General features: G+C 40.1%; 1 protein-coding gene across 7 annotated transcripts; it reads left to right on the top strand.

The window, feature by feature from the left end:
- The first annotated feature begins 945 nt into the window (after nucleotides 1-945).
- On the top strand, nucleotides 946-15,804 carry LOC133650495 (sorting nexin-19-like). 7 transcript variants are annotated; one of them, XM_062047802.1, is made up of 12 exons: nucleotides 946-1,085; nucleotides 2,696-4,156; nucleotides 4,224-4,362; nucleotides 4,432-4,532; nucleotides 5,867-6,001; nucleotides 6,094-6,212; nucleotides 7,968-8,058; nucleotides 8,144-8,285; nucleotides 8,541-8,664; nucleotides 12,639-12,823; nucleotides 12,923-13,010; nucleotides 14,286-15,802. In XM_062047802.1, the coding sequence occupies exons 2-12, from the start codon at nucleotides 2,720-2,722 to the stop codon at nucleotides 14,398-14,400; spliced, it is 2,676 nt and encodes an 891-aa protein (XP_061903786.1). In that variant the 5' UTR covers nucleotides 946-1,085; nucleotides 2,696-2,719; the 3' UTR covers nucleotides 14,401-15,802. The 7 variants fall into 7 exon arrangements, with proteins under 7 accessions (XP_061903786.1, XP_061903787.1, XP_061903789.1 ...); XM_062047803.1 differs by having other exon boundaries at nucleotides 5,882-6,001; nucleotides 14,286-15,801; XM_062047805.1 differs by lacking the exon at nucleotides 7,968-8,058 and having other exon boundaries at nucleotides 8,170-8,285; nucleotides 14,286-15,804.
- The last annotated feature ends 208 nt before the right edge of the window (nucleotides 15,805-16,012 follow it).

Genomic DNA, 16,012 nt, shown 5'->3' with positions numbered 1-16,012 from the left:
ATAATTGTCCTTCTACCTGCCTTTAGACTGTGTAAGTGTACCTAATGATGTGGCTGTGTCTGTGCCATATTGTACATACTGCACGTGCTCCCACAACGTGTCTAAATTTCCTTCGGATTCTTATTTGTCCAACACTTTTAACTACTCTCCTAGCCCCATTTTTCTTTTTTGTGCGAAAGTTATTCAGGCGTATACGGTTTTTGAATTGGTTTACATTAAAAATATTATTTTTTTATCAAATGAACTAGACGTTCGAGCGCAAGACATGCAGTTCACATTTCCCCCCAAAAGAGGTCACTGTTGTTTTGAATAAAGCTACTCAGCACCTGTACATGACAGTTTTTCCCCCAATTGCTTACACACTAAAGTTTATGTTCACACAGTTAACAAAGTCTACACACAGTAAACAAAACCACTGTGCAGATTAGCCTAATATTAGGCATAGACTCTGCTTCACAGTTCTTGCGAAATATTACACACAATGCTTTACACACACCTTCCCATCTTGCATACATATAAGGATTGTGATACACACATCTTCCCATCTTGCACACATATAAGGATTGTGATACACACATTTTCACACTTTACACACACTAGGATTGTGATACACACATCTTTATCTCCAGATTTTTTTCCAAACCTTTTTATTTGTCTCAGATTTTAATTTGTACTGCATGTCTCTGTTGACTACTGTGATATGCTACTTTACCTAACTGTGGTAAACATAAGTATTTTCAGGGTTAATGCTGCGTTTATTTACAGGCATGTGCCGCTATTAGTTGTTGATACAGTGGTAGCCTAACTGACTTATTATGACGTATGATTACAGTAAATGTTATGTTGCAGTTATATGGAGGGTCATTATTTAGAGAAAACGCTCCTTCAATGACATATATTATTTTGTCAAGAACAAAGACGAATCGTATTTATTATAATAAATACGATTTTTGATCTGGCAAGTAAAGTGGACACCTAAAGGAGCTAATTGTACAGACTGATCCAGTTAATCTTTGGAGGATTAAAACCCTGTTCCTAGGAAGGAAGACGGCCTGAGTTCCAGACATGACCCTTACATTATTCTGGTGACGTATTTTTAAATGTTTGTAGTTTTTTTACCAAAAGTCGGGAGTTTTAACTTTCTTACCAGGAAGTGCCGTTAAACAGACATATATAACATTCATACAAGCTTGACCGTTCCCTGGACTGTTCGAACATTAAATTACAGCAGGTCAGATATGGCCGTGATGCAACTACATCATATTTAAGTGACGCGTTACTTGTCATTGTGTGCTAGTATAAATGTAAACATTGGCCTCTTCTTTATGTTAGTCACTGTAGCAATCGTTAACGTGTATGGTAATGAGTCAGACTGTCATGGAAACAGCAGGTCTCGTTGGAATAGGCTCTCTCGCGATATGATAATGGTGCATTCACAGTTCCTCGGATTTTTGGAATGCAGCGTAATGTCTATCCGATCAAAGTCGTAACCAAATTATTTGACAAATCAGACTAATTTAGTGCATGCTGATTCTTTGATGCAAGAAGGCTGTGTCCAAATTTTAAGGATGTAGGGACCACTTTGATACATTTTGTGCTATGATGCGATGCAAACAAAACATCCACGTCTAGCTTGTTTATCGGTGATAATGCGCATAGTGTAATAACTAAAATATTTACAGAATATGAAATGAATAACAAATTAATGCAAATACATGTCCTCTTTATATTCCCATATTTTAATGTATGCTACAAGGGATATTTAACGTCACTATTATATTATTCCTAATTAGTATATAATTCCGGACCAGCATCCTCTACAGTAGAAATTTGATTATGGTCTATTTATTTTGTCAGAGTTACAGGAGCTAGTCAAAGATAATCTCTATGACAACACTCTAGCGCTTTTTAGAATCTGCTGCAAAAATGTGAGTCTCTCACAGAGTTTTTGAACTGAACTCTTGGGCCACCAGTTGAGTAGCCCAAAATAATGAAGAAGAGAGGACCTAAGATGGAACCTTGAAGAACACTATAACTGAATAAGTTGAACAAATGACTACTGAATGCATCAGAAGCAAAAAAGCTACAGCAATACCTTAGTTACCGGTACATAAATCATGTTACCAAAAAAAAAAACTACCAAAAAGGACAAGATCAAAGAGGTGCCTTTAGGAACAACTTTGTTATGTAAATCACAAGATTTCTGAACCCCAGTGTTTTAAGTTTGCTAGCATGGTTAAAATGCCCCTGAAAGGATAAGCCAATGTGTTAACAGTGGTCCATGTTCCTCTTTACAACAGGAGCACACCAGTGCTTTTAAGAATTTGCTGCAAAAATGGTTGTCTCCCTAGTTTCGAACTGAACTTGGCGGCTGGTATGGTGTCATATTTTGATGCCCGGGCCGCTAGTTGAATACCCCTGCTCTATACAGTATAGAAATAATTGGTATCTACAGGCAAGACATGACCCCCCAAAGGGCCTGAATAATTAACGTATAAAAGCACACTGGTGGTATATCTATTAGCACAAAATAATGCAAACTCAAAATCTAACCATAACCATACCCAGACCAAAAATCATTTTTTTTAAAGCACCACTCTTAAACTTGTAGGTCCATGTTGAAAGTCAGTGATGAATATTGATGTTAGCAGTTAAAGTTTTATGATGACTAATACATGTCATATTTGCTTAGCAGGATACATTTCAACGTCTGGCTGTAATGTTGTCATCCAAGAGCTCTAATCAATGGACTCTGTCCGAGCTTCTGGGCCAACGGAGGCGGCTCCTGGGCCTTGGAGCGCTGATGGCCTGGTTGGTCCTCTTCCACCTCCTTGTGAACGTCTGGCTTCTCTGCATCTTCACCAGTCTCCTTGTGGTTCTGGGGGGTTGGCTCGGATCCCGAGCCATTCTGGATGCCAATAGGCTTTTGCACTTGGAGCACTTCCTCCCTCTTGGTGGGGGGACGCCTCCTCTGTGCTCCGCCGAACACGAGTGGAGGCTCAACCATGAGATCCACAACGCCGTCCACAAAGCAGTGCGTGACTTTGTCTCCTCCTGGTATCGCACTCTGCTGCCAGAGGTGGAGGGTGAGTTTGAGCGTGCGGTGCGTAACTCCATGCTGGAGTCCGTGATGGAGCTGAAGGAACGTGCGAGGCAAGTGGACAGAAAGGCTCTGGTCCAACGTCTTCTAGAGTTGTATGGCTGCCACCTGCAGAGCTACATGACAGCCAGACACGTGCAGCAGACACGTGGAAAGAATGTTAGCCTTTGGCAGATCTACCAGGAAATAGAGAGACCCCATCCAGCTGTGAGCGATGCAGCTGCTGAGCTCAGCTATGCAAGAGCTCTGGTGAACCTGGTCTTGCATGTGCTTGTTCCGTACCCTCAGATGGAAACCCGGACGGGAGGGTACATGGTTACTGAACTCATAACCTGCAATGTGCTTCTGCCGCTCATAAGCAGGGTGTCTGACCCCGACTGGCTCAACCAAACCATTGTAGACATCTTCAACAGGTCAAGAAAACCACAAGATGGCGCCCTGTACCAATGTCAGTTCCACCAAGATTCCTGGACCACCTGCCAGTCGTTTTCCGAGCCAAGCCTGGCAAGTGAGAGCAGCTCTGATTTCCGTGAGCTGTCCAGCCCAATCAGTGAGGAGGACTCGTCAGAATGCAGCAGTCTGACTTGTTCTGGGAAGGCTGATACTTGCCACGCGGGTCTGCTCACACCGTGTAAGGTCAACTGTTGCTCCCTCACATCTGGACAGTACTCTCACCTCCAAGTGCTCTCAGTGGACTCTCTGATGCAGTCCGACTCAGAAGACGACATGACTAGACGTTTGTGCGAATGCGGCCCCTCACCCAACTTCTGCAACTCTGTGAATGTAAAGGATGACGTGGATGATTTTGGCTGCTTTGCTCCACTGAAAAATCTCGGGCCTAAGATGACGGTGCCTGTGGACGCCCACTGGCCTGCAGGGATTGCTCAAGAAAAATCCCCAGCCGGTTCTTCAAGAGGACTTTCCCTGGGCCCCTTGAACTTCGATGTTCCAAACAAACCAGCCTCGTCAGTAAACATCCAGAATGTGCACATCGCTGGAATAGTCAGTGCAAAGGATCAGCGTGGAATTGGAGCACATCCTCTCTACACAATCACGGTAACATTAAACATCCCGTTATCTCTGACTCTTATCTTTTTCCTTCACAAAACGTTCTCTCCTGTAGTTTGAGACAGCGCCATGCCCTGAACGCGCCGACCTCCTGCAGTCTTTGGCCTGTCACTCGGTCAACCGGAGATACAGCGAGTTCCTCAACTTGCAGACTCGTTTAGAGGAGAACCCTGAAGTGAAGAAGTTCATCAAGAGTGAGGAAACAATTTAAATCTGCCTGAGTAAACCAAAGGACTACTTCCAAGAATTGTTTTGTTTTGCAGATGTAAAAGGCCCAAAGAAAATGTTCCCTGACCTTCCATTTGGGAACACAGATGGTGAGAAGGTGGAAGCCCGTAAAGGTCAATTGGATACATTCCTTAGGGTAATCATGACAACTCTACGCTAGGATTTATCAAACATTTTCAGCTCAAGACCCTTACTAAATATATAGTGGTACCCAGGGCCACGGCTCCCTAAACGCAGAACACACACTGTGCATAGGGGCCCTTGATCAGCGCATGTAAAATGTCTATTGATGAATGACTGGACGCTTCATATGAAATGTTACCACAAACATATTACATTTCTTGCTGCAAAGCAAGCGCCCATTCACATGCTGCACTGCTGTGGTGCGCAACATTAGTACTTATCTTGCAAAGCAGGAAGTACTGGGCTCAAATCCCCGGTTGGAGTTGAAGATGTACAGTATGTTTTATAAAGTTATGTTTTAGTGATGGTAACATTTTTATTTTGCACACAAATAAGAGTTGAACAATTTATTTCCTTTGATTTTGTTTTATTACAAAACATGCATCAAATTGAATTAAAGTTTGATTTAAAAAAACTATTAAAAGTCGTTTCACAAAAATAAAAAAGTGTGAAACATTTTTGTGATGGTAATTATAATTGTATTTTTGTAAAATAAAATACAATTTGGATTAGGGCCTCAATTTGGCCTGTGGTGGCCCTGGGTTTGATCAATAATCCATTCCAAAGGGACCGTTGAACACCGAATTGTATAAAAAAATTAAACAGCAAATTATGTGAATTTAATGATCAGTTTCAGGCAGCCTGACATGTAAACACAAACCACTTTTTATTGAGAATAATTATAGTTCTACCTGCAGGAAAAAAGTAAAAAATAAATTAAAAAAAAGGCAGATTTGCGGCACAATACGTCACGCTGTCAGGACTCCGCAGCTGGGTACATTCAAAGTGGCGCTTGTAGGTCACCTAGCGATATATTACCATTGATTGTTTGGCTACATTTACAGTAGCAGTGTGGTGCGTTCAATGACACTCAGGAAACACCGCTTCTGGCTCTTGTTGACTTTGATTAGACTGTTACTGTATGCTACAACTTGATTTTACTCTAGGTTGGGTTATTTTGCAGCCTTTCTCAATATACTGTAAAAGCCCAGAGACAGTCAAAGTCGCTAACAAATGTTTAATAGTACCAAAACTGAGCGGTGTATGAAAACCGAGCCATAGTTTCCAGTGTAAAATGTATCGCCATAATATATATATATTAAACTAACGAAAAAGAACACAGCATATATGAATGTATTACAACAAATCTAAAGCTAAACCGAGAAACTGTGGCCTATCTTGATAATCAATAAAATTGTTCCCCCTATAGCAATTCACCTGAGACGCTATACAATATGTTCGGGAAACACCATCATTAAGTATGTTTTGGCCCTGAAATCGTATCAGTTCTTTGTTTTACAGCAACTCAGCAGTATTCCTGAGACGGCCATGAGTGAGGACATGCAGGAGTTCCTGGCTTTAAACTCTGAGGTTTGCACATATTTTGAAAGAAAGCCATTTGGCAAGTCAAGAATCGATAAGGTGAGAAGAAACATGTACAGTATGGATCTTACTCTTTGTTAATTTTGAAAACGCAGCGGGCTTAAAAAATAATCTTATTGGTTCCTTTTTAGATGATGGAAAATGCTTTAGACACACTCAAGACTGCCTTTCCCCACCCAGAGGTCTTAAGTCCTACAGAGGACTCTGAGGGAGACTCTGATGGCAGAACAATGGACAGCAGAAAGTACATGTAAGACTTCTAAAACTCTTTGTCACCGTTCACATTTTTAATGGGCTTATACAGCAAGGGCCTGATCTACTAACATTTTGTGTGTATTAAAACACATGCAATTTTCATAGCGAACGCAAAGCTGATCTACTAAAGCTTGTGCGTAGAGGGTTGCATGTCTTAAATGAGGAAACTATAGTGATCGCAGTCCATTTAGCGTGTCTGTGTTTATGTATATGCAGAATATATGCTGTGACGGCGTGGCGAAGTTGGGAGAGTGGCCGTGCCAGCAATCTGAGGGTTACTGGTTCAATAATAATAATAATAATAATACCTGGGATTTATATAGCGCTTTTCTAAGTACCCAAAGTCGCTTTACATGTTAAAAACCCATCATTCATTCCCACCTGGTGGTGGTAAGCTACTTTCGTAGCCACAGCTGCCATGGGGTAGACTGACGGAAGCGTGGCTGCCAATTTGCGCCTACGGCCCCTCCGACCACCACCTATCATTCATTCAACATTCATTCACCGGTGTGAGCGGCACCGGGGGCAAGGGTGAAGTGTCCTGCCCAAGGACACAACGGCATGGTAAGAAGCGGGGAGCGAACCTGCAACCCTCGGGTTTCTGACACGGGCGCTCTACCCACTACGCCATGCCGCAATCAATCCCCACCTTCTACCATCCTAGTCGCGTCCGTTGTGTCCTTGAGCAAGACACTTCACCCTTGCTCCTGATGGGTCTGGTTAGCGCCGTGCATGGCAGCTCCCGCCATCAGTGTGTGAATGTGTGAATGTGTGTGTGTGTGTGTGAATGGGTTAATGTGTAAAATAGTGTCAAAGTGCTTTGAGTTCCTTAAAAAAGGTAGAAAAGCGCAATACAAGTACGACCCATTTTACCATTTACCATTATCTGAACACTCACAACACTGAGAGGAGGGAATGCAAATATAATAATTTTGCGCTCTCAATGTAATTGATCAAGACTAAAACTACTCTGCGGCTGCTGTTTTGCACATATATTTAGCATGTTTGAAATTTTCTCGCAAAATAGCCCAACAATGGCTGTAAGAAAGGAGGCAATCAAAGACAAATGAGCGAGAGAATATTCTGTTTGTGTCACCATATGTCAGAAATAAAGATATTAGACATATTCAGAAATATAATTTTATAATTTTATAGTTGTTGGATTGCTTAAGGGGCTGACTAAAACAAACTCAATTGATTCGTTTTGATATTTGTTATGGCATTCGTTCTTTCATATAAAGGATAAATTATTTGAATATATATCCTGTATTAAAAAAAACCTTTTGCAATATGCATTTTTTTTGTTTGTATCATTCCAAATGCACCATCACAACACTGCAGCGCCTTCTATAGACCGCACCTTCAGCATGCTAAAACTAAGGTCTGTTGTCTAGATCGTGCCTCAGTACAGCCCAGAAAAGGTGTTGAATATTATATTTGTTTGCTACATGTCAACAACATGCAAAACGCCACAGGTTGGACCATATGATGCCATAAACGTGGAAGGGAATGAGTGTCTCCATGGCAAAAGCTGGTACATGAGCAAAACTGTCATTTAAATAGAGCGGTTTGCACTTTATCAATTGTACACACAGTCTTAGTAGATCACACGCAATACACCCACTAATTGCAGATGTGATGTTGTACTTTGCACACGCTATTTAGCACTTTTTCTTTGAATCTTAGTAAATCAGGTTCACAATAAATGTTGAAATACGCAGCTGCTTGATTTAGTATTTCCCTGCATCAGGAGGCTCATGTTCCCAAGTAAAGTGTCTCCATCTCTCAATACACCTGACTTACATCCTAAAGTGACTTACAGCTTTAGTGACGGCAGCCCTGTAAGTTGTCAAATATCATTTCATATCCCATTTATTGATAAGTAAGGAACATCATTTTTTTCTACATTTGTCCACTCCTTTCCAGGTGCTCAATGGCATGTCCTTGTCCAGGTTGGAGAGCTTTGTGCAGGAGCAGGAAAGACTTCTGAACGAGCCACAAGGCCGAGGGACAGCCAAGCAGAGTGCCGCCTCCACTGCGGACAAGAAGACACCCGGGAAAACTACAGGTTTTTAGTCCTCACCTTCACACTACACTTTCTAACAGTTTTTAAACCACAAATGTTGTTTTGAAATGTTTATTTTAATGAACAAATAATGGCTTGCTGCTTGAAGTGAGCATTTTTCTCCACAGCCATCTTGTAGTGACAGTATTGTGCCACTTGGTAGCAGCAACACCACACATTTTATCTAGCTCTCTTAAACGGCGTTGAGGAGTTCCTCTGTTATTGCACCGCTATATTGTTTTCTATTTTAATTTTCAGACACAGCTGTGGCGGATGTTGCTCTGAACATCTTGTGTTTGTTGATGAAGGACCAGTGGAGTTGGCTGTGCACTGAAAACATCCAGAAGACCATCAGACTCCTCTTTGGCACTTTTATTGAGAGGTTGGGTTTTTTTTTCCTGATTTTTGTGTTTCGCCTTTCGTAACTGTTTTGTTCCTTGTTTAATAACATGAGATGCATTTTTTCCATAATTAATAGCAGCCTTCATAGATTATTTTCAGACTTTTCACCAGCGTCTTTCTTGGAAAAATTATATATCGCACGAGTAATTGTGTGGATTGAAATGTGTGCCACACATTTTATTATATCACAAATAACATGTTTGCCCTTTTTAAAGCTGTTTGTTATATCGTTTATCTCAATAGAAGATGGGATAATGATGCAATGCCCTTCTTAGAAGATCAAAGCTCATACTATGGATATTGAAACTTGTTGTGTATTAAACAGTAGCAGAGTCGTCACACTTTTTACACTACTCACAAAAAATAGGTATATGGGATTCGAAGTATTTCACATGCAAATTACCAAAAAGGAATTAAGCAGTGGTGTGCCGTCAGGGCCAGCAAGGCCTTCTCTGCTGGCCTAACATAACTAGAAATCATGATCATAATTAAAGATAAAAGTATTTTTTTAATTTACTTTCCCTAAATATCTAAAAGTATTCATATTCTCTTCATGTCATATTATGCTCATTCCAGTGCTGTTGTTTTTAGGTTATAGAGTGTTTTTCCAACCAGAATTCAGCTAGCTTTGACAGACAGTTGCGATAGCCAATCAGCTCACGAGTTGTTGTCAGTAAGGCCTTCTAACTGACCTTAGGCAGATATATATTGTGATGTTATGAGCTAGGTAACTTAAGAACTCCATTGACCAGCATGCCACAGTAGTGAAGAGCATGCACAGTAGCCCCGTTTAAGTTGCTGAATGTAGCCATGTTTTTGATGAGCACGCTGTGGAGTAAACTTTTAAGAACTTAGCCTTTACGCCTCGTCTGCATCTTTTATGATCAGACAAGACAGCAAATATATTTGCAAGGCCATTTTCAAGAAGGATATTTCAAGAGAAACTACATCTTGTGAGACCATGTTGGCCAACCCCGGAAGCTCGAATGGGTTCTACAGATTGTGAGTTCAGATATTTTATTTCTTTATTAGTTTAAAATGTTTTTTGCAATTTTAATTTTGACAGTACCACATAAGATATGTTTTAATTGCTAATGCGGGTTTATTGATTTTTAAATGCACCAGAAAAAACCTGTTATGTACACTGTTGATGTGATCCAATTCCCAGTAGAGCGTAAATGTGTTTATGTATAGTATTTCTCCAGCAATGGTCATGTGGTGACAAAAATTATGGTATTTTGAGAGGTAATTATTGAAGTCGGACATCACTGAAGGCCTAGGTGGGAAACGCACAGCCCGCCACTGGCATTAAGACACCCATAAAAATGTCTTACTGACCGGCGCCTACATGACCCACGCTGCTTGCCGACTTACTATGATACATTAACTTGTCATCACCTTTTTAAGGCCATATTTGAAGAAAGGTTGACTGTAGGAGCTGGAGTTGCCGTAGCAAAGCACAACAACACGCCGCCGCCATCTTGGACTGAAATCAGATCATCATGCTGTAAAAACACAAAACAAACATTTAGTATTTATTGGCCCTGATTTATAAATGATTACCGACTTAGATTGATTGAGATGTGTTTTCTGCGGGTTCGTACCGTCGTGGAAATCCTGGAAAAGTAATTGAATTTGAAAATGCAATTGCCAGGCCATGGAAAAAAGTAATTTTTTCAGAAATGTTGGAAAAATCAAATAACTGTATCTTAAAGGGGTCATATTATGATTGTTTTACATGTAAAACACTTTTGTGTGGTCTACATAGCATGTGATGGTGGTTCTTTGGTCAAAATGTTGCATTGATTTCTGACCACCTCTTCAGGATGCGCGTAATCTATTTACAATCTATTCACCCCGTCAGCCATGTTGTAGTTGTTAGCGCTTCCATATGGCGTCTACTGACAGATATACTGTAAGTTAGAACTATACGCTACTTTGTGTTAGAAATAGCAACAGCGGCGGATGCATGTGTATGTACGAGACAGTCTAGAAAAAAGAAGGAACTTATTGACCACAGGGTCGGACTACAATGGCGCACTCGCGTAAAGCTCTTCGGGTAAAATTGACCATATGGAGATATCCGCTGACGTTACAAATTGGACAAATTCCAAACAGCTCATTTGGAGGAGGTATGAAAGAAGGCAATATTGTTTTTTGTTTTTTTTATCTCCGCAATGCCTCCATGGTTTGATTTTAACTTTTCGGGACTTATGCAGATACAAAATACACAAAAAATCAGGTATCAATATGAGGAAAGTTGGTTTTGCATGAAAGTGCACCTTTAAGTTTTATTAATCCTAACTAAATTGATGTGATGTAATGTACATTTCTACAGACCGTTTTATTTCATTTTGCTGGTGTGAAAAATGTTTTTAATCTAGGTTGTGTAAGCATGTGATGTTCAAGCGCCTACAAACTGCAGGCACACCCACTTCACTTCTGCTAGAAAAGTGCAGCTTCAATAATAAATGTTTTTTTTAACAACAAATACAAATTGCGGCTGGCAAAAGACACAGACTTAAAACGTGCTAAATGCAAACGTTGCTGTAAAACATTTAACATTTGGAATGTGGGCCAGTCAGATTGTTAGCCACTTGACGGCAGGAAAAGCATGAAACTGCACCCACAGTTGCTAGCATCTCAATGCCCATAGGCCAGTTTATGGATGCTGATGCTGTGAGGACAGCAAACATTACTACAGTTTCCACAGCATCAACGCAGGCAACTTTGAGCCTTTCAGTCCTCAAAGCCGAGATACTGTGGGCACTAAAATAGGTAAATTCATACTACTCAGGCAAGTTATCCGAGGAGCGAGCCGCATTTTTCATGCTCCCGGATTGCAGCGATATGTAACTGTGGTGAGAACAAGTGTGCCTATGTCTGTGCTTTTGGGGTAGCTCTGCACTTTAAAGACTGACTGTCATTAGTTTTCCAACAAATGGCGCATGTAGTGCTGTTTTGACAACCACCATTTGTCCACCAAATGGATTAATATGTGAAGCTGTGGGATGGAGCATAACTAAGGACTAAATATGTTGGAACTTAAATATGACAAAATGTATCCAAGTGTGGCTGTCTGGTGTTTTTTTGTTTGTTTCAGAGAGGCACCATACATTTCAGATGTAAACCTAATTTTACTGACTGTTGGCTTCAAACAACTTTATTGTCATAGGCACACAACATGACATTTAGCAGTTTAGCCCAATTAATACCACAAGAACAATTGTACAATATGCATGTAATAATGCAGTATTAGTGTTAGGATAATTAGTTTTCGGTGGTCCCGTTGTGATAAAATACATTATTTTTTGGGGGAAATTCATAGAAAATCATTGCTGACGAGGTGTACTATTTTCAGAGAAATTTAAAAAGTAATAATAATAATTTTTTGACCAAAAATTCAATGGTGTGAATAATAATTTGTGAATATCCACTGTAGTTTATTTTTGATTCATCCCAAAATCTTTCCTACGAGCCCAATATTCCTAACTTTTGTGAGTACGGTAGTGTATTATTTGTTTGCCTAAATGTGTATTTGCTTTTCGGAGTACATAATCAATCATTGGTTCCCAACAGCAGATCCCTTATTCTGGACGTGTCTACTTCAAGGACGAGTTAAAGGAGGTACTTTACTTGTGAATTCTGCATGGCTTAACCTCAAAATCCCCTCTCAGGGATTGTTTTCCAACTTGAAATTTCAAACAAGGGCTTGTTTATGATTAACACTGGGATTGTTCTAGCACAAAGTCTGCGGTAAGTTTGCGTGTTCAAGCTCCAGTGTTGCGCTATCGCTAACCTCACTGCCGCTTTGGGCGTATGTGTTTGTGGAGCTTTAAGGGAGCATGTCACTAAGTGATCCAAGCTGCTGTTATGTTTTAACGTCACATGCATGGCTCCGAGATGTCACATATCTCTGTAAATGTGACCTAAGTGTCATGATTGTTGTCCCAGATGGTTGGACGTAGGGGTGGCCCACCTCACCAGCGCCCCCTGCTGGGTCATTTACCTCCAAGTGCTGCAGGAGGCCGTGTGGCCCGGAGGCACACTGCCCGCTCAACCGCAGCCTGAGCGCAGCGCCGCAGAACGAGGGGAAACCAAGGAGCGATGCCTGGAATGTCTAACGCAGCTACTTCCAGGTTTGCTGCAGCTTTCACATCGCAGCTCACTGAATAGTCAAAGTCGTTTTGGGTTTGACTGGTTCTGTCTGGTTTGTGTTGATGTTTGTGGCTGCACAGAGCTCATCACTGACTTATTAGGCAGTGAGAAGTACAGACTGAGTTTAGCGACCACGCTGGAGTCTTTGCAGGACCACCACATTAACAAGTGAGTCATCAAGCAATTGTTTCCCTTCTTTTTAACGCCACCCAGTTAGGTCAAAAGAATAGTGGAGCTTCAACAACGATTTGGACTTGAGTTGCAATTTGATGACTTTGGGCTCAATTTGACAATATAATCTAAGACTTGCGACCTGGCTTGGACTTTGACATCAATGACTCTGGACTTGACTCTGACTTTAGTCCAATGACTTTAAAAGAATTAAGAAATGTGGTCTGACAAGAAATCAAGTCGAAGAACCTAATTTTTGGGCACATAATAATTAGCATGTTATCAGAAACGTAAGATCATGTCACAGCGACAATCGCCGACAATAGTGATACTGGAGTGAAGACATTGCTCACTGTACTATTTGCATTTATTCTCCTTATTAAGACAAACTTTTACTGACAATTTTGACATTACCAGTATGCACTCAAATGAAAACATGCGAAAAAATTTACAGCCCAACATAATTAGAACATTACCCACAACACAAAGGTAAGTAAAAACAAAACACTAGTTACTGCAATCCTGTGGGGGGAATAATGAACAATAACTAAAAACAAACACATCATACAACAAAACTATATGTTGTAAAACTAGGTCTTCAAAGATTGACGGGAAACTGGAACTCCCCATATATAAGTCAGCGTAGGTGTGTCTATGTGGCGGCCATCTTGGTTAGGGCAACGTCCCCTAAATGCAATGCATGTCAAATTAAAATAAATTAATGAATTGCACATTTTTCAACCGATTTAAACCAAAAACATAACATTAAAAATATCCCAAAGTATTCTTACTTAGCTGTTTTTGCATTTATGTTAAATCGTCGGTATGGGTAGTTTTGTGTGGAGTGACTGTCACTTCTATGTCTTTGTAGTAATGTTCAGGTTAAAGCATGAACAATGACAATAAGAGTCATACAAACTAATATCACACTGGGTTTTATTGTAAATAAGATTGCAATACAATTCAAAACACAATAGACACACAAATATAACACATTGTTACCTTTTTAGATGGCAGATATTTTAATGCATATTAATCCTTGACACTGCCTAAGGCTTGAAAGGACTCGAAAATATCACACCGATGACTTGAGACTTGTACATCCTTACTTGAGACTTGAATCCAGACTCAGGATTAAAGCCCTGAGACTTGCAAAACCCTGACTTACCCCCACCTCTGCTAGGAACTACAGAGCTCTCATATCGCCGATCTACAGTACATCATAACTTCAAATGTACGCATTATGATGCATGTTTGTATGGCTGCATGCAGGCATCTCCTTTACTGCCTCTGTGAGCTGCTTCTTGACTTTCTGATACCCGAGTGGTGCGATGATTCCTTCCAGAGGTCTCTTATGCAGAGTCTGTCCAAAGATAATCTCACATGAGGGCCACACTACACCACAGCTGTCTCACAGCTGGACGTTGACGGCCAACATGATGGGCTCATAACCTGGGCTGTCGGTTTAAAAACAATGGCGCAACAGCCGCAAAGTTTCTTGCTCTATTGTATCGCCCAGATCCACTATCTAATGATGTCCTCATTTAAAATGCTGCCTTGCAAAGATAATAAGGCTCAGTCTTTGTCATGAAAATATTTCTTCAATAATAACAACCTGGGATAAGAAACACTTTGGCATGTATCAACAAAACACACATGAAGATGATAAAATATTAGATAGTTCTGAGAAAGAGTGAAGTTACCTACATAAGTATTGCGTGTTGTATATATCATACATATGCAGTGTTGGGACTAACGCGTTACAAAGTAACGTGTTACTGTAACGCCGTTAGTTTCGGCGGTAACTAGTAATCTAACGCGTTATTTTTTATTTTCAGTAACTCAGTTACTGTTACTACATGATGCGTTACTGCGTTATTTTACGTTATTTTTTTAATGTAGTATCAGCTAGAAACAGAAGATCTGAGTGTGTTTTATTGGAGCGCTGCAGTGTAGTCCTTCTGAATCTTCTTGTGTCACAAGCCGGAGGCGCGCTCTGTGTGTGTAATAACAGTACTGAAATGAAGGCTAAAAGGGCATTAATGGGAGCTTTTAAAAAAAAGAAGAAAAAAAAGAGTAAATAAATAGTTACTTTTCACAGTAACACATTACTTTTTGGTGTAAGTAACTGAGTTAGTAACTGAGTTACTTTTGAAATAAAGTAACTAGTAACTGTAACTACTTACTGGTTTTCAGTAACTAACCCAACACTGTACATATGTATAAGTGACAGTACTGGACCATCATGTTTGATGATTTGTGTTGCTTATTGGTTATTTTCAGTTTGTTTTAAATGTTGGTGAACAGCTTTGTGTCAATGTCTGATTGACATTTTCTCAAAGAGTGCAATTTCTGGACATGTTTTCACTAACATGTGCATTTACAAACAAATAGAGAAACAAGTGAATAGTGAATAATGTAATAATGTTATGATGTGGGAGCCCAGCGTTCAAATGTGTCAATAAAGCCAACAGTGTGGTCATCTTCCTATTAGCGTTTGATCTTTTCTTGCCAGATGATCTCTTTGATGCAGCTCTAATAGTGTGAAGTATTACAACTTTACTTTGGCACCCACAGTATTTAATTATCTCTTGAAGCCTGAAACTGTATAAAAATGTGCCTTTTATATCTGACTTGCATGGTTATTTCAAACGAAACGAGGAACAGAACAACCAGCATATATGAAGTGTTTGCATATGGCAACATAAATCACTTTTGGGAGATTTCTCCTTACCACAAAATATGAAGAAAGTAAAAAGAAAGGGAAACAAGTTCTTTCTGACACTAAATCAAAAATGCAGGTCTGCAATCATGGACAGACAACAGAAACATACAGTCGTGGTCAAAAGTTTACATACACTTGTAAAGAACATAATGTCATGGCTGTCTTGAGTTTCCAGTAATTTCTACAACTCTTATTTTTTTGTGATAGAGTGATTGGAGCACATACTTGTTGGTCACAAAAAACATTCATGAAGTTTGGTTCTTTTATGAATTTA

This window comes from Entelurus aequoreus, linkage group LG05, assembly GCF_033978785.1.
Source record: "Entelurus aequoreus isolate RoL-2023_Sb linkage group LG05, RoL_Eaeq_v1.1, whole genome shotgun sequence".
Taxonomy (NCBI): Eukaryota; Metazoa; Chordata; class Actinopteri; order Syngnathiformes; family Syngnathidae; genus Entelurus; species Entelurus aequoreus.
Note: the sequence above shows the minus strand (reverse complement) of the source record. Positions and strands in the feature narration are given on the sequence as shown.

What these genes read in the sequence shown, in the direction of transcription:
- LOC133650495 (XM_062047802.1), top strand. Translation starts at nt 2,720, where the DNA reads ATGTTGTCATCCAAGAGCTCTAATCAATGGACTCTGTCCGAGCTTCTG. An exon ending in AATTGGATACATTCCTTAGG is followed by an intron (nt 4,533 to 5,866) that starts GTAATCATGACA and finishes AAATCGTATCAG; the next exon opens with TTCTTTGTTTTACAGCAACT. An exon ending in GACACCCGGGAAAACTACAG is followed by an intron (nt 8,286 to 8,540) that starts GTTTTTAGTCCT and finishes TTTAATTTTCAG; the next exon opens with ACACAGCTGTGGCGGATGTT.